Raw genomic sequence first — 25,765 nt, forward strand, 5'->3', positions numbered from 1 at the left:
CTAAAGTGTAAAACAAGAGGAAGGCAGCTAGCCACCATCACCCACTGCAGACTCTTGAGTTATTCTTTTATCAACGAACAGTGGGATTGACCTTAACATTATAACGCTCCCATTGTTGAAACGGCGAAAGGGCGTGTGACAGGAATTCGAAACTGCGACTCTCGCAATCGAGCACCCTAACTACCTTGACATGTCAATGTCACAGAGTTAAATAACGAAACCTGTCATAAGTACCGCTGTTAAAATAACAAACGTTAAACCAAGCTGTTATGAAAACTAAATAATAATTAAATATCGAAACATTAAATAAACTAAAAATACTCTTCAGCTGAACAGTCGTGTATATTAAACACAATCATTTTTGTGGATCGACATGACATGAATAACTGCTTTGTTTAAATATTATTGAATGATTGATTTATCGAGTGAATATTTCATGATTTTATCTTTGTCTCTTTTCATAACACGAGAATCAAGAGCAATATATCGAAGTAGATGTTGTGACAAGTTTAGTTAGGTAACTTGGTAAGAATTGTAGATGTTGTGACAAGTTTAGTTAGGTAACTTGGTAAGAATTGTAGATGTTGTGACAAGTTTAGTTAGGTAACTTGGTAAGAATTGTAGATGTGACAAGTTTAGTTAGGTAACTTGATAGAAATTGTAGATGTTGTGACAAGTTTAGTTAGGTAACTTGGTAAGAATTGTAGATGTGACAAGTTTAGTAAGGTAACTTGGTAAGAATTGTAGATGTTGTGACAAGTTTAGTTAGGTAACTTGGTAAGAATTGTAGATGTTGTGACAAGTTTAGTTAGGTAACTTGGTAAGAATTGTAGATGTTGTGACAAGTTTAGTTAGGTAACTTGGTAAGAATTGTAGATGTTGTGACAAGTTTAGTTAGGTAACTTGATAGGAATTGTAGATATTGTGACAAGTTTAGTTAGGTAACTTGATAGGAATTGTAGATGTTGTGACAAGTTTAGTTAGGTAACTTGGTAAGAATTGTAGATGTTGTGACAAGTTTAGTTAGGTAACTTGATAGGAATTGTAGATGTGACAAGTTTAGTTAGGTAACTTGATAGGAATTGTAGATGTTGTGACAAGTTTAGTTAGGTAACTTGGTAAGAATTGTAGATGTTATGACAAGTTTAGTTAGGTAACTTGATAGGAATTGTAGATGTTATGACAAGTTTAGTTAGGTAACTTGATAGGAATTGTAGATGTGACAAGTTTAGTTAGGTAACTTGATAGGAATTGTAGATGTTGTAACAAGTTTAGTTAGGTAACTTGATAGGAATTGTAGATGTTGTGACAAGTTTAGTTAGGTAACTTGATAGGAATTGTAGATGTGACAAGTTTAGTTAGGTAACTTGATAGGAATTGTAGATGTTGTGACAAGTTTAGTTAGGTAACTTGATAGGAATTGTAGATGTTGTGACAAGTTTAGTTAGGTAACTTGATAGGAATTGTAGATGTGACAAGTTTAGTTAGGTAACTTGAGTAGGAATTGTAGATGTTGTGACAAGTTTAGTTAGGTAACTTGATAGGAATTGTAGATGTTGTGACAAGTTTAGTTAGGTAACTTGGTAAGAATTGTAGATGTTGTGACAAGTTTAGTTAGGTAACTTGGTAAGAATTGTAGATGTTATGACAAGTTTAGTTAGGTAACTTGATAGGAATTGTAGATGTTGTGACAAGTTTAGTTAGGTAACTTGGTATAGAATTGTAGATGTTGTGACAAGTTTAGTTAGGTAACTTGATAGAATTGTAGATGTTGTGACAAGTTTAGTTAGGTAACTTATTAGGAATTATAGATGTTGTGACAAGTTTAGTTAGGTAACTTGATAGGAATTGTAGATGTTATGACAAGTTTAGTTAGGTAACTTGGTAAGAATTGTAGATGTTGTGACAAGTTTAGTTAGGTAACTTGGTAAGAATTGTAGATGTTGTGACAAGTTTAGTTAGGTAACTTGGTAAGAATTGTAGATGTTATGACAAGTTTAGTTAGGTAACTTGATAGGAATTGTAGATGTTGTGACAAGTTTAGTTAGGTAACTTGATAGGAATTGTAGATGTTGTAACAAGTTTAGTTAGGTAACTTGATAGGAATTGTAGATGTTGTGACAAGTTTAGTTAGGTAACTTGATAAGAATTGTAGATGTTATGACAAGTTTAGTTAGGTAACTTGATAGGAATTGTAGATGTTGTGACAAGTTTAGTTAGGTAACTTGATAGGAATTGTAGATGTTGTGACAAGTTTAGTTAGGTAACTTGATAGGAATTGTAGATGTTGTGACAAGTTTAGTTAGGTAACAGTAGAATTGTAGATGTTGTGACAAGTTTAGTTAGGTAACTTGATAGGAATTGTAGATGTTATGACAAGTTTAGTTAGGTAACTTGGTAAGAATTGTAGATGTTGTGACAAGTTTAGTTAGGTAACTTGGTAAGAATTGTAGATGTTGTGACAAGTTTAGTTAGGTAACTTGGTAAGAATTGTAGATGTTATGACAAGTTTAGTTAGGTAACTTGATAGAATTGTAGATGTTGTGACAAGTTTAGTTAGGTAACTTGATAGGAATTGTAGATGTTGTAACAAGTTTAGTTAGGTAACTTGATAGGAATTGTAGATGTTGTGACAAGTTTAGTTAGGTAACTTGATAGGAATTGTAGATGTGACAAGTTTAGTTAGGTAACTTGATAGGAATTGTAGATGTTGTGACAAGTTTAGTTAGGTAACTTGGTAGGAATTGTAGATGTTATGACAAGTTTAGTTAGGTAACTTGGTAAGAATTGTAGATGTTGTGACAAGTTTAGTTAGGTAACTTGGTAAGAATTGTAGATGTTATGACAAGTTTAGTTAGGTAACTTGGTAAAATTGTAGATGTTGTGACAAGTTTAGTTAGGTAACTTGATAGGAATTGTAGATGTTGTGACAAGTTTAGTTAGGTAACTTGATAGGAATTGTAGATGTTGTGACAAGTTTAGTTAGGTAACTTGGTAAGAATTGTAGATGTTGTGACAAGTTTAGTTAGGTAACTTGGTAAGAATTGTAGATGTTGTGACAAGTTTAGTTAGGTAACTTGGTAAGAATTGTAGATGTTATGACAAGTTTAGTTAGGTAACTTGATAGGAATTGTAGATGTTGTGACAAGTTTAGTTAGGTAACAGTAGGAATTGTAGATGTGACAAGTTTAGTTAGGTAACTTGATAGGAATTGTAGATGTTGTGACAAGTTTAGTTAGGTAACTTGATAGGAATTGTAGATGTTATGACAAGTTTAGTTAGGTAACTTGGTAAGGAATTGTAGATGTTGTGACAAGTTTAGTTAGGTAACTTGGATAGGAATTGTAGATGTTGTGACAAGTTTAGTTAGGTAACAGTAGGAATTGTAGATGTGACAAGTTTAGTTAGGTAACTTGATAGGAATTGTAGATGTTGTAACAAGTTTAGTTAGGTAACTTGATAGGAATTGTAGATGTTGTGACAAGTTTAGTTAGGTAACTTGATAGGAATTGTAGATGTTGTGACAAGTTTAGTTAGGTAACTTGATAGGAATTGTAGATGTGACAAGTTTAGTTAGGTAACTTGATAGGAATTGTAGATGTTGTGACAAGTTTAGTTAGGTAACTTGGTAGGAATTGTAGATGTTATGACAAGTTTAGTTAGGTAACTTGATAGGAATTGTAGATGTTGTGACAAGTTTAGTTAGGTAACTTGATAGGAATTGTAGATGTGACAAGTTTAGTTAGGTAACTTGATAGGAATTGTAGATGTTGTGACAAGTTTAGTTAGGTAACTTGATAGGAATTGTAGATGTTATGACAAGTTTAGTTAGGTAACTTGATAGGAATTGTAGATGTTATGACAAGTTTAGTTAGGTAACTTGATAGGAATTGTAGATGTTGTGACAAGTTTAGTTAGGTAACTTGATAAGAATTGTAGATGTTGTGACAAGTTTAGTTAGGTAACTTGGGAATTGTAGATGATGTGACAAGTTTAGTTAGGTAACTTGATAGGAATTGTAGATGTTGTGACAAGTTTAGTTAGGTAACTTGGTAAGAATTGTAGATGTTGTGACAAGTTTAGTTAGGTAACTTGATAGGAATTGTAGATGTGTGACAAGTTTAGTTAGGTAACTTGGTAAGAATTGTAGATGTTGTGACAAGTTTAGTTAGGTAACTTGTAAGAATTGTAGATGTTATGACAAGTTTAGTTAGGTAACTTGATAGGAATTGTAGATGTTGTGACAAGTTTAGTTAGGTAACTTGATAGGAATTGTAGATGTTGTGACAAGTTTAGTTAGGTAACTTGGTAAGAATTGTAGATGTTATGACAAGTTTAGTTAGGTAACTTGGTAAGAATTGTAGATGTTATGACAAGTTTAGTTAGGTAACTTGGTAAGAATTGTAGATGTTATGACAAGTTTAGTTAGGTAACTTGGAAAGAATTGTAGATGTTGTGACAAGTTTATAGTTAGGTACCTTGGTAAGAATTGTAGATGTTGTGACAAGTTTAGTTAGGTAACTTGGTAAGAATTGTAGATGTTGTGACAAGTTTAGTTAGGTAACTTGGTAGAATTGTAGATGTTGTGACAAGTTTAGTTAGGTAACTTGGTAGGAATTGTAGATGTTGTGACAAGTTTAGTTAGGTAACTTGGTAAGAATTGTAGATGTTGTGACAAGTTTAGTTAGGTAACTTGGTAAGAATTGTAGATGTTGTGACAAGTTTAGTTAGGTAACTTGGTAAGAATTGTAGATGTTATGACAAGTTTAGTTAGGTAACTTGGTAAGAATTGTAGATGTTGTGACAAGTTTAGTTAGGTAACTTGGTAAGAATTGTAGATGTTGTGACAAGTTTAGTTAGGTAACTTAGTAAGAATTGTAGATGTTATGACAAGTTTAGTTAGGTAACTTGGTAAGAATTGTAGATGTTGTGACAAGTTTAGTTAGGTAACTTGGTAAGAATTGTAGATGTTGTGACAAGATTAGTTAAGTAACTTGATAAGAATTGTAGATGTTGTGACAAGTTTAGTTAGGTAACTTGGTAAGAATTGTAGATGTTGTGACAAGTTTAGTTAGGTAACTTGGTAAGAATTGTAGATGTTGTGACAAGATTAGTTAAGTAACTTGATAAGGATTGTAATTTGTTTATAATTCGTTGATGTTCAGACTAGCAACTATCGCGTGAAATTTGTTGATTTCAAGAATAAAAAGATGTCTAGAAATTGAGTGGATGATTATATGATAAATATATAAATAGTGTACAATGAGTGGTAACAGCAGATGAGAAACTGAAGTCACGAGAAGTAGAATTTCAGCCGAGGAAAGGTTAAAGTTTATTGTTGTGGGACTCGTAATCTGAGGGCCGCGGGTTCGAATCTTCGTTGCACCAAACATGCTCGCCTTTTCAGCCGTGCGGGCATTATAATGTGACAGTCAATCCCACTATTCGTTGGTAAAATAGTAGCCCAAGAGTTGGTGATGGATGGTGAAGACTAGCTGCCTTCTCTCAAGCATTGCACTGCTAAATTAGTGATGGCTAGCGCAGACAGCCCTTGTGTAGCCATGCGCAAAATTCAAACCAAACCAAACTGTTGTGGGAGTGAAGAGCATAATGAGAAATACATTATAATAACATTAACAATTTTATAGGAGATACATAGTTTATTTCGTCAAAGTGAGTTATAAAGTAATTGAACTTGTATGCGTGGACTCTGTCAAAAAGTAGACAATTACTTGGAAGTAGACCTAAATACAAAAGAAAGAGAAAAGAGCAGCAGACGAGTACGTAAGTTCAGGATATAACTGCAGTAAATCAGAAGCTGGAGTAAGTGAATTATATTTGATAGTAATTTGGTGAGAATATAGAAAAATAGTTCGGCTTCTCAATTGAACTGTATAGTAATTGAATCAATGTAAGTGGACGTTTGACTAAAACAAGAGACCTAATTGTACATAAGATACAACTATGTACATAATGCATTGTACAGAAGTTAACTTGTTTTGAATATATTATTGTTAAACTAATGGAGTACATGCTGGTCATTTATTTCTGAATTTATCGCTAATAAGTCACAGACACCTACCGTAGAAGACTTTTCGATCTTCAGACACTTGTATATACTTAATACAAACTTCTTTAAAAGTAAGTTTACTGACAGCATATTAATGAGAAGAACAAGCTCTATCATGCCTAAATGTCAGTATCTTATCATGTCCTGAAAAATATATTAAAAAGTGATCACTTTAGCAGCAGTTTTTTCTTGCACTTGGAAAAATTACAAGGAACAGTGACATCCCATGAAATCAATTCCAGTGGTAACGTGGTGAATCCAAACACACTATTGTCTGCTGCACCCACTGCATCAGAACCCAAAATATTTTTGCCAGCAATGCATTTTATTTCAGTCTTCACTTGTGTAAGAATTGTCATAGAAGAAATATTCCATTTGATTCCGTTTATTTGGTGGTCAGGCACAGCCAGGTGGTTAGAGAACTCGACTCGCAATCTATGAGAAGTCTGAGAGTATGCTAGTACATAATATGGTGCAGAAAAGCTAAATTATACTTTAACTGGCAAGCAAATATCTTATTGTACTCATGAATATCCGAAATCTAAGAGGTAAGAATTTCAATTTGTTCTTAAACTAGTTAGGTAAGATATAACTAGGAATAAAGAAAGTTGACTAGGGCAAAGGTGCTAAAATAGTACAAGATATAAATAGGAGAAACTCGGTATTTACCGAGATTCCTGAGCGTTCGTTCCCTCGTGATGTAATAAAAGTGGCAGAACAAAGTTTTGATGTCTTCAACCACTAAACTGTTTGTTTTATTCGTTCAACATAATGGTTAACGAGCTAGGAATAGGTCACTGCATCTGTAAGGGCATAAAATATAAGTATACTCCTGAGGGTACCTATGTATTAGTAGTGAGAATTAGGAAACTTTTCCAGGAAATACCTCATGAATGTGTGGCAACTTCTCTGTAGAGCTACTGTAAAGTTCTAAGCATAATAAGGCAGATATATTTAAATAGCAAGGTCTTCAATGGGGCAAGGAGGTAACAGATAAACATGTCAACACCTGATTCATAATTTATTGCACGTTGGTCAGTTCCAGGCAGATTGAGCTACAAAACTCTGTGACAGATGCAATGAAATAAGTTACTCGCCCAGTTAATATGAAAAAGGGTGTAAGAAGTGTGGAACAGACCATTTACACAGAAAGTGTAAAAATAAAACCTACTCTCTCTCTGAATAGAAACAGGAGTAAGACATTTTTATGTGTTAGCTGTTGAGTGTTTCCTAAGTAGTGTTAATTCAGACCCAGAAATTATTGCAATTCATATTCCAGGGAAATACGCCACTCAGCAAAAATGCCTTGCGCATACTGATGACATAACTCTAGCACTAAAAACCAAAGATTCAATATTCAAATATCAGTAAGACCAAAAATCCCATTACGACGTTACCAGTTATAACTGTCAGCAGAAAATTAATGAAGAAATGTAGAAAACTGAAAATAAAACCTGTGTTTAATATAAAGAAACAGTTTATCTACATTAACATACAGAACCTTCTAGTGAGACAGAATGTAAAAAATAAACAAAATAGATTAAAGTTTCATTTGGAATTATAAGTGGTCAGTTTCCCGATTAACGAAAGAGGTTTAGGTTTATCAAATAACAGCAATTACCATCCACAATATACGTACAATGATGGGGTCTGAACACATCTGTGTTTTGTTTTATAACTACACTTCTTAAGTAAAATAAAGCCAGAAGCACTACAGGCAAATCTGAATAAAACAATATAAATAACAAAGGAGTTACGAAAACCCCAAAATTAAATTCAACATGACAACATTGTGAACTCATAAACCAGAAGACAAAAGCAAAAATAGTAATAGAAAACCCACATATAAACTGGAAAATAACATGGACCACAACAAGCAATAGGTAAATAAAAACTAAAAGAGTTGGTTTGAATTTTGCACAAAGCTATACGAGGGCTATCTGCGCAAGCCGTCCCTAATTTAGCAGTGTAAGATTAGAGGGAAGGAAGCTAGTCATTACCACCACCCCCACTCTTAGCTACTTTTTAACCAACGAATAGTGGGATTGACTGTTACATTATAACGCCCACACGGCTGAAAAAGCACGCATGTGTGGTGTGACGGGGGTTCGAACCCACAACCCTCTGATTACGAGTCGAATGCCTTAACTACGTGGTCAAACTAAAATAAGGGACCTGAATTAATGAATAGCACATAACATAATAAGCACAAGAGACAGATTAAACAGACAAAAGTTAATAAAACAAATAAATACCCATACTGTCGGAAGTAGAAGTGACAAAATACGCTTTCCATGACTGCATGTACATCAAATTGTTTTAAAGAAAAATTATCGGAATATTCAGCACAAGTATGACCAGTCACACTACGGTTCTATTTCACAGTAAAAACTAACTTAACATTCTCATTTGATTTCTTGTGAGTGAATTTAAATATCAGAAAGAATCCGCAAGATGCAATGCAGTTAACAAGGATATAAAGGGAAATGATAAAACGAGTAAGAACTAACGTCAAGTTTAGGCAAAAGATAGACTACCATTGACCAACAAAAGATGGGTCCCTGAAGAGTGAAGCGTGCTTCAGGAGGAAAGGCAAATTCATCGATCTGAAATTCTAAGTAACCAAATTCACTATGTCAGGGCAAACATCACCCGTTGATTTCAGTGGACAACGAAGGAGCAACCATGGCGGACTAGCCAACGCTGGAGGGGAAAGTGTGTGTTTTCTTATAGTAAAGCCACACTGGGTTTTCTGCTGAGTCCACTGGGGTGATCAAACCCCTTATTTCAGCATTGTATACCCCTGTAGACTCACCGCTGTACTAGCGGGGAAAGCGTGGTTAGTGAAGACAAATGACTCGTGGACCGTATGAATAGTGACTGTACAGAATGTGTTACCAATAAGTGTCCTGTTATCTAGATCTCCACAGAAAACAAAAAATGAAAGCAATTAAGATTTCCAGTTATCAGGACTGAGGGTAAGAAAGTTAGAGTAGATAACTTCAGCTGTAGACAATATGATGGTATAGTATTGTCAACCAGAAATAAAACAGTGATAAAAACATAAAATGGAAATATAACATAACATTCAGCAAAAAGGGTAAGAATAGATAACTTCAGCTGTAGACAATATGATGGTATAGTATTGTCAACCTGGAGTAAAACAGTAATGAAAACATAAAATGGAAGTATAAGATCAGATTCAACAGAAAGGGTTAGAGTAGATAACTTCAGCTGTAGACAATATGATGGTATAGTATTGTCAACCTAAAGTAAAACAGTAATGAAAACATAAAATGGAAGTATAAGATCAGATTCAACAGAAAGGGTTAGAGTAGATAACTTCAGCTGTAGACAATATGATGGTATAGTATTGTCAACCTGAAGTAAAACAGTGATAAAAACATAAAATGGAAATATAAGATCAGATTCAACAGAAAGGGTTAGAGTAGATAATTTCAGCTGTAGACAATATGATGGTATAGTATTGTCAACCTGGAGTAAAACAGTAATGAAAACATAAAATGGAAGTATAAGATGACATTCAACAGAAAGGGTTAGAGTAGATAACTTCAGCTGTAGACAATATGATGGTATAGTATTGTCAACCTGGAGTAAAACAGTAATGAAAACATAAAATGGAAGTATAAGATCAGATTCAACAGAAAGGGTTAGAGTAGATAACTTCAGCTGTAGACAATATGATGGTATAGTATTGTCAACCTGGAGTAAAACAGTAATGAAAACATAAAATGGAAGTATAAGATCAGATTCAACAGAAAGGGTTAGAGTAGATAACTTCAGCTGTAGACAATATGATGGTATAGTATTGTCAACCTGGAGTAAAACAGTAATGAAAACATAAAATGGAAGTATAAGATGACATTCAACAGAAAGGGTTAGAGTAGATAACTTCAGCTGTAGACAATATGATGGTATAGTATTGTCAACCTGGAGTAAAACAGTAATGAAAACATAAAATGGAAGTATAAGATCAGATTCAACAGAAAGGGTTAGAGTAGATAACTTCAGCTGTAGACAATATGATGGTATAGAATTGTCAACCTGGAGTAAAACAGTAATGAAAACATAAAATGGAAGTATAAGATCAGATTCAACAGAAAGGGTCAGAGTATATAACTTCAGCTGTAGACAATATGATGGTATAGTATTGTCAACTTGGTGTAAAACAGTAAAGAAAACATAAAATGGAAGTATAAGATCAGATTCAACAGAAAGGGTTAGAGTAGATAACTTCAGCTGTAGACAATATGATGGTATAGTATTGTCAACCTGGAGTAAAACAGTAATGAAAACATAAAATGGAAGTATAAGATCAGATTCAACAGAAAGGGTTAGAGTAGATAACTTCAGCTGTAGACAATATGATGGTATAGTATTGTCAACCTGGAGTAAAACAGTAATGAAAACATAAAATGGAAGTATAAGATCAGATTCAACAGAAAGGGTTAGAGTAGATAACTTCAGCTGTAGACAATATGATGGTATAGTATTGTCAACCTGGAGTAAAACAGTAATGAAAACATAAAATGGAAGTATAAGATCAGATTCAACAGAAAGGGTTAGAGTAGATAACTTCAGCTGTAGACAATATGATGGTATAGTATTGTCAACCTGGAGTAAAACAGTAATGAAAACATAAAATGGAAGTATAAGATCAGATTCAACAGAAAGGGTTAGAGTAGATAACTTCAGCTGTAGACAATATGATGGTATAGTATTGTCAACCTGGAGTAAAACAGTAATGAAAACATAAAATGGAAGTATAAGATCACATTCAACAGAAAGGGTTAGAGTAGATAACTTCAGCTGTAGACAATATGATGGTATAGTATTGTCAACCTGGAGTAAAACAGTAATGAAAACATAAAATGGAAGTATAAGATCACATTCAACAGAAAGGGTTAGAGTAGATAACTTCAGCTGTAGACAATATGATGGTATAGTATTGTCAACCTGAAGTAAAACAGTAATGAAAACATAAAATGGAAGTATAAGATCACATTCAACAGAAAGGGTTAGAGTGGATAACTTCATCTGTAGACAATATGATGGTATAGTATTGTCAACCTGAAGTAAAACAGTAATGAAAACATAAAATGGAAGTATAAGATCAGATTCAACAGAAAGGGTTAGAGTAGATAACTTCAGCTGTAGACAATATGATGGTATAGTATTGTCAACCTGGAGTAAAACAGTAATGAAAACATAAAATGGAAGTATAAGATCAGATTCAACAGAAAGGGTTAGAGTAGATAACTTCAGCTGTAGACAATATGATGGTATAGTATTGTCAACCTGAAGTAAAACAGTAATGAAAACATAAAATGGAAGTATAAGATCAGATTCAACAGAAAGGGATTAGAGTAGATAACTTCAGCTGTAGACAATATGATTGTATAGTATTGTCAACCTGAAGTAAAACAGTAATGAAAACATAAAATGGAAGTATAAGATGACATTCAACAGAAAGGGTTAGAGTAGATAACTTCAGCTGTAGACAATATGATGGTATAGTATTGTCAACCTGAAGTAAAACAGTAATGAAAACATAAAATGGAAGTATAAGATCACATTCAACAGAAAGGGTTAGAGTAGATAACTTCAGCTGTAGACAATATGATGGTATAGTATTGTCAACCTGGAGTAAAACAGTAATGAAAACATAAAATGGAAGTATAAGATCAGATTCAACAGAAAGGGTTAGAGTAGATAACTTCAGCTGTAGACAATATGATGGTATAGTATTGTCAACCTGGAGTAAAACAGTAATGAAAACATAAAATGGAAGTATAAGATCAGATTCAACAGAAAGGGTTAGAGTAGATAACTTCAGCTGTAGACAATATGATGGTATAGTATTGTCAACCTGGAGTAAAACAGTAATGAAAACATAAAATGGAAGTATAAGATCAGATTCAACAGAAAGGGTTAGAGTATATAACTTCAGCTGTAGACAATATGATGGTATAGTATTGTCAACCTGGAGTAAAACAGTAATGAAAACATAAAATGGAAGTATAAGATCAGATTCAACAGAAAGGGTTAGAGTAGATAACTTCAGCTGTAGACAATATGATGGTATAGTATTGTCAACCTGGAGTAAAACAGTAATGAAAACATAAAATGGAAGTATAAGATCAGATTCAACAGAAAGGGTTAGAGTAGATAACTTCAGCTGTAGACAATATGATGGTATAGTATTGTCAACCTGGAGTAAAACAGTAATGAAAACATAAAATGGAAGTATAAGATCAGATTCAACAGAAAGGGTTAGAGTAGATAACTTCAGCTGTAGACAATATGATGGTATAGTATTGTCAACCTGGTGTAAAACAGTAATGAAAACATAAAATGGAAGTATAAGATCAGATTCAACAGAAAGGGTTAGAGTAGATAACTTCAGCTGTAGACAATATGATGGTATAGTATTGTCAACCTGGTGTAAAACAGTAATGAAAACATAAAATGGAAGTATAAGATCAGATTCAACAGAAAGGGTTAGAGTAGATAACTTCAGCTGTAGACAATATGATGGTATAGTATTGTCAACCTGAAGTAAAACAGTAATGAAAACATAAAATGGAAGTATAAGATCAGATTCAACAGAAAGGGTTAGAGTAGATAACTTCAGCTGTAGACAATATGATGGTATAGTATTGTCAACCTGAAGTAAAACAGTAATGAAAACATAAAATGGAAGTATAAGATCAGATTCAACAGAAAGGGTTAGAGTAGATAACTTCAGCTGTAGACAATATGATGGTATAGTATTGTCAACCTGGAGTAAAACAGTAATGAAAACATAAAATGGAAGTATAAGATCAGATTCAACAGAAAGGGTTAGAGTAGATAACTTCAGCTGTAGACAATATGATGGTATAGTATTGTCAACCTGGAGTAAAACAGTAATGAAAACATAAAATGGAAGTATAAGATCAGATTCAACAGAAAGGGTTAGAGTAGATAACTTCAGCTGTAGACAATATGATGGTATAGTATTGTCAACCTGGAGTAAAACAGTAATGAAAACATAAAATGGAAGTATAAGATCACATTCAACAGAAAGGGTTAGAGTAGATAACTTCAGCTGTAGACAATATGATGGTATAGTATTGTCAACCTGGAGTAAAACAGTAATGAAAACATAAAATGGAAGTATAAGATCACATTCAACAGAAAGGGTTAGAGTGGATAACTTCATCTGTAGACAATATGATGGTATAGTATTGTCAACCTGAAGTAAAACAGTAATGAAAACATAAAATGGAAGTATAAGATCACATTCAACAGAAAGGGTTAGAGTGGATAACTTCATCTGTAGACAATATGATGGTATAGTATTGTCAACCTGAAGTAAAACAGTAATGAAAACATAAAATGGAAGTATAAGATCACATTCAACAGAAAGGGTTAGAGTGGATAACTTCATCTGTAGACAATATGATGGTATAGTATTGTCAACCTGAAGTAAAACAGTAATGAAAACATAAAATGGAAGTATAAGATCAGATTCAACAGAAAGGGTTAGAGTAGATAACTTCAGCTGTAGACAATATGATGGTATAGTATTGTCAACCTGAAGTAAAACAGTAATGAAAACATAAAATGGAAGTATAAGATCAGATTCAACAGAAAGGGTTAGAGTAGATAACTTCAGCTGTAGACAATATGATGGTATAGTATTGTCAACCTGAAGTAAAACAGTAATGAAAACATAAAATGGAAGTATAAGATCAGATTCAACAGAAAGGGTTAGAGTAGATAACTTCAGCTGTAGACAATATGATGGTATAGTATTGTCAACCTGAAGTAAAACAGTAATGAAAACATAAAATGGAAGTATAAGATCAGATTCAACAGAAAGGGTTAGAGTAGATAACTTCAGCTGTAGACAATATGATGGTATAGTATTGTCAACCTGAAGTAAAACAGTAATGAAAACATAAAATGGAAGTATAAGATCAGATTCAACAGAAAGGGTTAGAGTAGATAACTTCAGCTGTAGACAATATGATGGTATAGTATTGTCAACCTGAAGTGAAACAGTAATGAAAACATAAAATGGAAGTATAAGATCAGATTCAACATAAAGGGTCAGAGTAGATAACTTCAGCTGTAGACAATATGATGGTATAGTATTGTCAACCTGGAGTAAAACAGTAATGAAAACATAAAATGGAAGTATAAGATCAGATTCAACAGAAAGGGTCAGAGTAGATAACTTCAGCTGTAGACAATATGATCATATAGTATTGTCAACCTGAAGTAAAACAGTAATGAAAACATAAAATGGAAGTATAAGATCATATTCAACAGAAAGGGTCAGAGTAGATAACTTCAGCTGTAGACAATATGATGGTATAGTGTTGTCAACCTGGAGTAAAACAGTAATGAAAACATAAAATGGAAGTATAAGATCAGATTCAACAGAAAGGGTCAGGGTAGATAACTTCAGATGTAGACAATATGATGGTATAGTATTAGTACAACCAATTGTATCTTATCTGTTTTAATTTAATGGTTGAACACTACAAAATCTTCTGATGCTCTGTCCTATTAACATGTTTACTGATATAAATAATTGAAAGTCCAATTTTAAGCAACTACAACCATCAAGCAAAAATAAAAATTTTTATTAATAATTTATTAATTCTTTAAATATGCAACAAAACTATGTAACTCCAAGTTATATCAGTAATTTAACCATCATAAACTGAAATGATAGTCTGAGATCATTAAGTCACATAATTCAGAGATCTGTAAGTACTAAGAAAATTAAATACAATGAAATCAATTATAACAGCACATCTTTATTATATGTTGAAATATTAATATAAGTAAACTGGTTCTAATCATTACTTGCTGTCTATACATAAAAAAAAACAAGAATTAAACTATATAGTTATAAAGTTTCTTCTTGTTTCTTTTTACAGAAACTGTTCTCTTCATCCACATTTAGTTCTTATATTTTTATTTCTTTTAGTGGAACTTTACCCTATAAAAATCTAACACACAATAATTACAATTACACATATTATAAATACATCAAAAATAAATTTGGTTTGTTATATATGAAAAAAACAGCTGGTATGGGTAGAGAAAACACTATGTAGAGGAGCGAACAACGTTTCAACCTTCTTCTGTCATTGTGACGTTCACAAAGAAAGAAAGGATTACTGACAGATGGCTGACCACATGTTTGAAGGCAGTTGTGTAATTGAGTGTATGAATGTAGAGGGCGTGCTTAAATGTTGGATATATTTATTAATATAGGTATAAAGGTGTTCCTTTGTATTGGTTTATTTTGAGCTTGACTTGTTGTACAGTGCTTTCTCTACACATACCAGCCACTTTTACAGATAGAATTTTCTCTACAAGTGGGTTTTCTCATCATCATGAAATTTGGTTTGGTTTGTATCTTGCACAAAGTTACATGAGGGGTACCTGTGCTAGCCATTACACAAAGTTACATGAGGGGTACCTGTGCTAGCCATTACACAAAGTTACATGAGGGGTACCTGTGCTAGCTATTACACAAAGTTACATGAGGGGTACCTGTGCTAGCCATTACACCAAGTTACATGAGGGTACCTGTGCTAGCCAAAAGTTACATGAGGGGTACCTGTGCTAGCCATTACACCAAGTTACATGAGGGGTACCTGTGCTAGCCATTACACAAAGTTACATGAGGGGTACCTGTGCTAGCCATTACACAAAGTTACATGAGGGGTACCTGTGCTAGCCATTACATGAGGGTACCTGTGCTAAAGTTACATGAGGGGTACCTGTGCTAGCCATTACACAAAGTTACATGAGGGGTACCTGTGCTAGCCATTACACAAAGTTACATGAGGGGTACCTGTGCTAGCCACCCCTTATTTAGCAGATGCCAGATAATCACCAATGCTTGGGCTGCTCTTTTATCAATAATATAGTTGGAGTGACCATCACTTTACACTGCTCTGTATCTGACAGCAAGAGTATTTTTGGTGGGATGAGGATATAAACTTGTGACTCTCAGATGTCCTACAATCTGGCTAAGAAAGATAGATGTGTGACTCTCAGATGGCCTACACATCTGGCTAAGAAAGATAGGTGTGTGACCCTCAGAAGTCCTACACATCTGGCTAAGAAAGATAGGTATGTACACCATAATTTAATCTCATCTGGTCAAATTACCACATTTGATAACAGTTACAGTTTGTTTAAAACTAATTACAACACAGTAACCATCTGTTAATTTTTTTCCCAGGTATTTATTCTCCAATGTATTTTCTATAAACTGTATGTGTTCTTTGATAAGTTAGTTCATTCAAAATTAATTCTCACAAACATCACAACAGTAAGACTTCTTCCCAGTATGTGTTTGTTGATGTCTTTTTAAGTTACCATTAGTTACAAATTGTTTTCCACAAATGTCACAACTGTGTGCATTTCTCGATGTTGTTTTAATTCAGCTATTGATTTAAGGTTTCTTTATACAAACTACACAACAGTAAGGTTTGTCCTCTGCATGTCTTCTTTCATGTTGTTTTAATTCAGCTATTGCTTTAAGGTTTCTTTATACAAACTACACAACAGTAAGGTTTGTCCTCTGCATGTCTTCTTTCATGTTGTTTTAATTCAGCTATTGCTTTAAGGTTTCTTTATACAAACAACACAACAGTAAGTTTCTTTATACAAACAACACAACAGTAAGGTTTGTCCTCTGCATGTCTTCTTTCATGTTGTTTTAATTCAGCTATTGCTTTTAGGTTTCTTTATACAAACAACACAACAGTAAGGTTTGTCCTCTGCATGTCTTCTTTCATGTTGTTTTAATTGTAAGTTTCTTTATACAAACAACACAACAGTAAGGTTTGTCCTCTGCATGTCTTCTTTCATGTTGTTTTAATTCTTTACTTGTATGAAACTGTTTTACACAAACTTCACAACAATAAAGTTTTTCAACAGTGTGTCCTCTTCGATGCACTTTTAAGTTGCTAGTTGATCCAAAGTCTTTCCCACAACTAACACAACTGTTATGTTTCTCACCAGTATGTATTCTTTCATGACATTTTATAACACTATTTGTTCTAAACTGTTTTTCACATACTACATAATTGTAAAGTTTCTCTTTAGTATGTATTTGTTCATGTCTTTTTAAGCAAACGTTCTGTTGAAACTGCTTTCCACAAATGTCACAACTGTAACATTTCTCTCCAAAATGTTTTCTTTGATGTATTTTTAAATCCTGATTTGTTATAAAACCTTTTCCACAAATGCCACAACTGTAAGGTTTCTTCCCAATATGTATTCCTTTATGATATTTTAATCCACTACATGTTCTAAACTGCTTATGACACACTACACAACTGTAAGGTTTCTTCCCAATATGAATTCCTTTATGTTTTTTTAAGTTACTACAACTTTGAAATTGTTTTCCACAAATGTCACAACAGTAAGGTTTCTCCCCAGTATGTATTCTTTGATGTCTTTTTAAGCTACCATTAGTTCCAAACTGTTTTCCACAACAGTTACAACTGTAAGGTTTCTCACCAGTGTGTCTTCTTTGATGCGTTTTTAATTCAGTATTTGTTTTAAAGTCTTTTTCACAAATTGCACAACAGTAAGGCTTCTCCCCAGTATGTATCCGTTCATGTTTTTTCAAGTGACTATTATCTCCAAATTGTTTTCCACAAAATTTACAACTGTAAGGTTTCTCCCCAGTATGTATTCTTTGATGTCTTTTTAAGCTACCACTAGTTCCAAATAGTTTTTCACAACAGTTACAACTATAAGGTTTCTCCCCAGTATGTATTCTTTGATGTTTTTTTAATTCAGAACTTGTTCTAAAATCTTTTCCACAAACTACACAATTATAAGGTTTCTCTCCAGTATGTATCTGTTCATGGTTTTTCAAATTACTACTAAACCTAAAATGTTTACTACAGACTTCACATCTGTACAGTTTCTTTCCACACATTATTCTCTTGTGTTGTTTCATGTTATCTGATGTTACACTTTCCTTTCCACATGTTACATAACTGTATGTTTTATCATCATCTTCATGTATATTAGATTGTTTTATGTTACTTCCATTTAAATATGTTTTTCCACAAACATCAGTGTTTAATTTTAAAGATTTCACATCTTTAAATGGATCTTCTTGTCCTAAAAGAACAACAGATGTTTACACTTCTCTTCATACATAAAATCAAACTATATGATAAACAAACAATTTTAGATCTAAAACTTTCTATAAATTCTTCTTCTAAAGGTAGGTCATGGAGAACATGTGTTACAATCAATGTTTTAACCACTTTGTAATCAATATATGTCAATGAACTAGAAATCAAAATATGCTTAGTATATCATATATTGTTATTTCAGTGTTAGGTTCTTATATCTCTAAGTAAATATTTTAATAAATCCTCAGTTTCCATTGATGTGACATTTGTTCTGTAGGTCTTCCCTGTTCTGTTATTTACCACCTGTCTAAGTATGGAGTTCAATATATTTACTCATTGTGATATAGAGGTTACTTAGACAAAGTCTGATTTTTATAGCCTTCAATCTTAGTTGTTTATGGTGCCATAAACTAGAACATCACAGACATCTTCAATGACAAATTTCATGAAGATATTCACAAAGTATGGAGAAGGATGATTACTTTAGGGTTAAAAAGTTGCTGTAATCCATCAACATCATGTGGAAGGAATTTATAGTGTAACACAATAAAGTAAAATTAATATCAAAACATTAAATATAAAAAAAATTATGATATAAATTTCATATTTAATAATTTAGAAATACTTTCCTCTACATTTTAATGCATAGTGAGAACATAAAATACAGGTAACATTTCATGTTTGAGAGAATCATTTACATTAGGCTAAGTCTAAATTAAACTATGGGAACATGATGGCTACAAAAAGTAATTTCTGGATTAATTTTAACAGTCTATTCTTATATATACACAAACTTTCACATATTTAAATGTTATTTTATCACTTATAACATTACACACAATAGTTACCAAGTACAGGTATAAACAACACAATAAACACAGATCTAATACACCACATATTAATACTGTGTATATAGTTCAGTAACTTTTAAAAGATTACCAAGTATCTAACTAGTCTTTTAAGTTACAATGAATTTACAGATTGTAGGAGACATATATACGTACCACATGTACTTTCCAACCTAGATTCAGTACATTGTTGTAATTCAGTTTTCACACTAATAACACCATATTCTGAATTATCCAAATCATCATCACTGTTGACACTAAATTTTGAAATGACCTCATCTTTTGGTAGGTCATGAGGCTGTTCTGTTTTAACTGTGACAAAGATATCCTAAAATAAAACAACACATTCAACAGGTCAATATAAACAGCAACCAGTGGTATCACTAAAGTAAACACATAATATAATCTCCAGTTGATTAATTTAAAATATCATGACATAAATCTAATATTTAAAAATTAGTTATGTGTAACAAACAAAACTAAACTATTTTAATCTTTTTCAATAAGTCCAGAGACAAAGAAGATAAAATGTAGACAAAAGAAGTTTCATATCTGTTATATATACTTCAAAATATCATGATATAAATCTAACATCTTAAAGTGAGTTGTGTGTAACAAAAAAAAACTACATCTAACTTATATTTTGTGTTTACTTCATTAGTTATAAGTATTATTTTATTACAAGTACACTTCAGACTGAATGTAGTGACTGAAATGTTGTACCTGTTTTAAATAATATATTTACTTACTCTAAAAATAGTAACTTGAAATAAAGCAAAACTAAACTATTTTAATCTTTATTCAATAAGTTCAAACTTAGATGTGTAAAAAATAGAGAGAACAGTTGTTTGGTTTCTATCAAACGTAGTTTCAGACTAATAAACAAGTCATGACAATAATCAAGATAGATCTAGTGACCTGACACTTTTGTCATCTAAATAATAACACAAAAACCATACTTGGTTTAATAATAATATAATACTGTATATAAAGAGATGTTATTTTTATGTAAAATATCTTCCATTTTCTATATCCTAATATATAATTTTATGTCAAGAGATGACACTCTGGACCTGACTCTTAAATATTACAGTAAATATAAAAAATTAGATGTAAAACCTACAGACAGTTAACACTAATACTATGATGATAGGAAAAGTATAACAAAAAATCTATTATTTATACTACAATAAGCACAGTGTAGCAACTGTTTGATAGAAACATTAATATTATAATATTATTTATACTACAATAAGAACAGTGTAGCAACTGTTTGATAGAAACATTAATATTATAATATTATTTATACTACAATAAGAACAGTGTAGCAACTGTTTGATAGAAACATTAATATTATAATATTATTTATACTACAATAAGCACAGTGTAGCAACTGTTTGACAGAAACATTAATATTATAATATTATTTATACTACAATAAGAACAGTGTAGCAACTGTTTGATAGAAACATTAATATTATAATATTATTTATACTACAATAAGCACAGTGTAGCAACTGTTTGATAGAAACATTAATATTATAATATTATTTATACTACAATAAGAACAGTGTAGCAACCGTTTGATAGAAACATTAATATTATAATATTATTTATACTACAATAAGAACAGTGTAGTAACTGTTTGATAGAAACATTAATATTATAATATTATTTATACTACAATAAGAACAGTGTAGCAACCGTTTGATAGAAACATTAATATTATAATATAATTATACTACAATAAGAACAGTGTAGCAACCGTTTGATAGAAACATTAATATTATAATATTATTTATACTACATAAGAACAGTGTAGCAACTGTTTGATAGAAACATTAATATTATAATATTATTTATACTACAATAAGAACAGTGTAGCAACCGTTTGATAGAAACATTAATATTATAATATTATTTATACTACAATAAGAACAGTGTAGCAACCGTTTGATAGAAACATTAATATTATAATATTATTTATACTACAATAAGAACAGTGTAGCAACTGTTTGATAGAAACATTAATATTATAATATTATTTATACTACAATAAGAACAGTGTAGCAACCATTTGATAGAAACATTAATATTATAATATTATTTATACTACAATAAGAACAGTGTAGCAACTGTTTGATAGAAACATTAATATTATAATATTATTTATACTACAATAAGAACAGTGTAGCAACTGTTTGATAGAAACATTAATATTATAATATTATTTATGCTACAATAAGAACAGTGTAGTAACTGTTTGATAGAAACATTAATATTATAATATTATTTATACTACAATAAGAACAGTGTAGTAACTGTTTGATAGAAACATTAATATTATAATATTATTTATACTACAATAAGAACAGTGTAGCAACTGTTTGATAGAAACATTAATATTATAATATTATTTATACTACAATAAGAACAGTGTAGCAACTGTTTGATAGAAACATTAATATTATAATATTATTTATACTACAATAAGAACAGTGTAGTAACTGTTTGATAGAAACATTAATATTATAATATTATTTATACTACAATAAGAACAGTGTAGCAACCGTTTGATCGAAACATTAATATTATAATATTATTTATACTACAATAAGAACAGTGTAGTAACTGTTTGATAGAAACATTAATATTATAATATTATTTATACTACAATAAGAACAGTGTAGTAACTGTTTGATAAAAACGTTAATATTATAATATTATTTATACTACAATAAGAACAGTGTAGCAACTGTTTGATAGAAACGTTAATATTATAATATTATTCATACTACAATAAGAACAGTGTAGCAACTGTTTGATAGAAACATTAATATTATAATATTATTTATACTACAATAAGAACAGTGTAGCAACCGTTTGATAGAAACATTAATATTATAATATTATTTATACTACAATAAGAACAGTGTAGTAACTGTTTGATAGAAACATTAATATTATAATATTATTTATACTACAATAAGAACAGTGTAGCAACCGTTTGATAGAAACATTAATATTATAATATTATTTATACTACAATAAGAACAGTGTAGCAACTGTTTGATAGAAACATTAATATTATAATATTATTTATACTACAATAAGAACAGTGTAGCAACTGTTTGATAGAAACATTAATATTATAATATTATTTATACTACAATAAGAACAGTGTAGCAACCGTTTGATAGAAACATTAATATTATAATATTATTCATACTACAATAAGAACAGTGTAGCAACCGTTTGATAGAAACATTAATATTATAATATTATTTATACTACAATAAGAACAGTGTAGCAACCGTTTGATAGAAACATTAATATTATAATATGTGTCTAATGATTTTAAACACTTTAACAGTCCGTTTTAGTTACATACGGTCCAGAAAGACATCTCTTCAGTTTCATAACAGTTGTTAATAAAAACTATAAAAGTTCTAAACAAAAGTTACCTCAGTTTTTCTTCATCACAGTTCTCTTGTTGTTCCTCTTTCACTATACCAAACTTTAAAATAGTTTGTAAAGATCTTTGTTGTAATGAATCAGCTCCCCCTGTTGGTAGAAGTATAAATAGTGTTTATTTGTCTATAATAACACTGAATGTAAATCATGCTTCACTACATTATACTGAAATACAACACAATGTGTTTAGATCAACAGATCTGGTGTACAATTTACTTTGTGATATACCAAACTTTAAAATAGTTTGTAAAGATCTTTGTTGTAATGAATCAGCTCCCCCTGTTGGTAGAAGTATAAATAGTGTTTATTTGTCATTAATAACACTGAAGGTAAATCATGCTTCACTACATTATACTGAAATACAACACAATGTGTTTAGATCAACAGGTCTGGTGTATCAGTTTAGTTATAATTTTGAAACTCTAAATGCAACTTGTAGTGGGCCTTTCCTTTGGTATGAAGGACTATTGTACAGTAAAACCTCCTAACCCAAAATAATTGACTCGCACGACTTTTATACCACAAGTCAGATTAGCTTAAACATTCCTTTTAACTGTAAGTATCTGTTTAATTTTAATCACACAGATATAAAGCACCTATTAAAAACTGTAAATCAAAACAGATTCACTGGGATGGAGAAAGAAACTGGAGACTTTACTAATTGTATATCAACAGATATTGAGCACTTAGACAAGAAACATGACATCAGAAATTGAATGTTGTGATGAAGATGAAATTATACAGAAACCATAACTAATACTATAGCTTTTGCACTGGATACTTCTATAACTGTGTAAAAATTATAAGCCTGTAAAAAAACTGGGTTGAAAATATGGACATTGAAAACATTATTTTAAATAAAGCATTCTTTAATTATGCATCTTTAATTTATAAAAAAGGGGAAAAGCCAGAGAGTTACAAGAATAGAAGTATCTAAGTTGCAAGCATATTAAACCAAACAGTGGTTAACCAAGGAGACAAGATAAGAGCACAGTGGTTAACCAAGGAGACAAGATAAGAGCACAACCCTTGTTGACAAAAACAACATTAAATCAAATAAGGGCACACCGATCTTTACCAAAGAACACTGATCCACTCCTCAAGAGGTGAAAGAGAGGACATGTAGGATGCTCAGTGCCCTTGTACACTTTACTCATAATTGCTTGATGTGTGGCATGAAGGTCAGATTATAAAAGAGGAGCCCCAAGATCTTGGCCTCAGGGATTGTGGGAAGAACAACATAACTGAAATGGAGTTCAAGACTGAGGTCAATACTTCATTGGTGGCAATAGTGCATGGAAACAGTTTTAGGAAAAGTAAAGGAAAGTGTTGAGCCCACACAAACTTGGAATCACTGCTCAATTAAAAAGTTCTGTATAAAAGTGGAAGAATGGCCACACAACTGAAATCAGTGGATGAAGGTATCACAAAATGCTGTACCTCCATGTAAATCTTCTCAAGGTTAGAAAAAATACAGAAATGCTTCCCTGATTGGTGTTTCAAGTCAAATCAGGAGGTCCATGGTAGATTGTTAATCATGAGAACCCACAATGAGTGGGCAAAATGAGATTGTTTGAGGAACCAAACAAGATGAACATAAGCCATCCTCTCTAAGATCTTACAGAGACAGCTTGTTAAAGCAACTGGACAATAATTAGAATGAATCTTGAGTTCCTTTCCAGACTTACATAGAAAGAGAACAGCATGGAACTAAGTATCAAGAAACACATCCTCCTTCCAAATCTGGTTAAAGACAACCTGAAGAATAGAGAGCTGGGAGAGAGATGGTGAACATCGTCAGGTCCGACTGATGAAAAGCAAGCGAGAGTTCCACCAGCGTAAAAGGATGATTATAGTCACAGAAACAATTAGTCTGAATGGAATGCAGTGATCACATGTAGTGCTGAAAAAAACTTGTAACTTAGAAGTACATCTGAACATAATTCATGTAGTACACATAATACTTTAATCAAGAAGTTGTGAAATATACAAGTGATCTAATGAAAGTTATGGAAATGTTAATTAATGAGACAGCTAGATATTTGATATGAACAGGTCTGGGTTATAAAGTTAAGATATACTAAAACTAATGAGTTTTGTTGAATCTCAGTCACAGAGTCACTTCTTTATTCTAATCATAATGTTCCTCAAGTTAGTGACTTGTGTGCACTTGTGGACATATCTCTGAATTTAATATACATCTTGTGTGCACATCTCTGAATTTAATATACATCTTTTGTGCACTTGTGGACATATCTCTGAATTTAATATATATCTTGTGTGCACTGGTAGACATATCTGAATTTAATATACATCTTGTGTGCACTTGTGGACATATCTGAATTTAATATACATCTTGTGTGCACTTGTGGACATATCTGAATTTAATATACATCTTGTGTGCACTTGTGGACATATCTCTGAATTTAATATACATCTTGTGTGCACTTGTGGACATATCTGAATTTAATATACATCTTGTGTGCACTTGTGGATATATCTCTGAATTTAATATACATCTTGTGTGCACTTGTGGACATATCTCTGAATTTAATATACATCTTGTGTGCACTTGTGGACATATCTCTGAATTTAATATACATCTTGTGTGCACTTGTGGACATATCTCTGAATTTAATATACATCTTGTGTGCACTTGTGGACATATCTCTGAATTTAATACACATCTTGTGTGCACTTGTGGACATATCTCTGAATTTAATATACATCTTTTGTGCACTTGTGGACATATCTCTGAATTTAATATACATCTTGTGTGCACTTGTGGACATATCTCTGAATATAATATACATCTTGTGTGCACTTGTGGACATATCTGAATTTAATATACATCTTGTGTGCACTTGTGGACATATCTATGAATTTAATACACATCTTGTGTGCACTTGTGGACATATCTCTGAATTTAATATACATCTTGTGTGCACTTGTGGACATATCTATGAATTTAATATACATCTTTTTTGGCTGATGGTAAAGTTGACTCTAACAACTAGTCTACTTATCTGTCTAGTAAAATAACTTGACAAGATACTGATTGTAAAAGAAGAGGCCTATCGTAGATTTCTATCACTTTATTACAGCAAACAGATGAGAGACTCAGATTCATATTGCATTTAAGAGGTCTTAAAAGACAAACTGAATCCTACAGATGAAAT

General features: G+C 31.7%; 2 protein-coding genes and 1 long non-coding RNA gene across 3 annotated transcripts in view; 1 reads left to right on the forward strand and 2 right to left on the reverse strand.

Moving 5' to 3' along the window:
• LOC143227570 (uncharacterized) overlaps positions 1 to 25,765 on the forward strand; it is a 434,192-nt gene that overhangs the window by 315,656 nt on the left and 92,771 nt on the right. The gene's annotated exons all lie outside the window — the stretch shown is intronic.
• LOC143226878 (uncharacterized) lies at positions 14,724 to 15,850 on the reverse strand. The gene is made up of 2 exons (XR_013014795.1): positions 15,717 to 15,850; positions 14,724 to 15,649 (listed from the first exon to the last, which is right to left on the reverse strand). It is a non-coding gene; the product is annotated as an uncharacterized LOC143226878 (long non-coding RNA).
• LOC143226942 (uncharacterized) overlaps positions 16,920 to 25,765 on the reverse strand; it is a gene marked incomplete at its 3' end in the record, with an annotated part of 46,466 nt that continues 37,620 nt past the window's right edge. The window contains exons 6-7 of the mRNA XM_076458499.1: positions 19,269 to 19,440; positions 16,920 to 18,247 (exon numbers count right to left, since the gene is read on the reverse strand). Coding sequence (XP_076314614.1) covers positions 16,920 to 18,247; positions 19,269 to 19,440 — 1,500 coding nt within the window. The remainder of the gene's footprint in view (positions 18,248 to 19,268; positions 19,441 to 25,765) is intronic.

This window comes from Tachypleus tridentatus, chromosome 9 (genome assembly GCF_004210375.1).
Source record: "Tachypleus tridentatus isolate NWPU-2018 chromosome 9, ASM421037v1, whole genome shotgun sequence".
Classification (NCBI taxonomy): domain Eukaryota; kingdom Metazoa; phylum Arthropoda; class Merostomata; order Xiphosura; family Limulidae; genus Tachypleus; species Tachypleus tridentatus.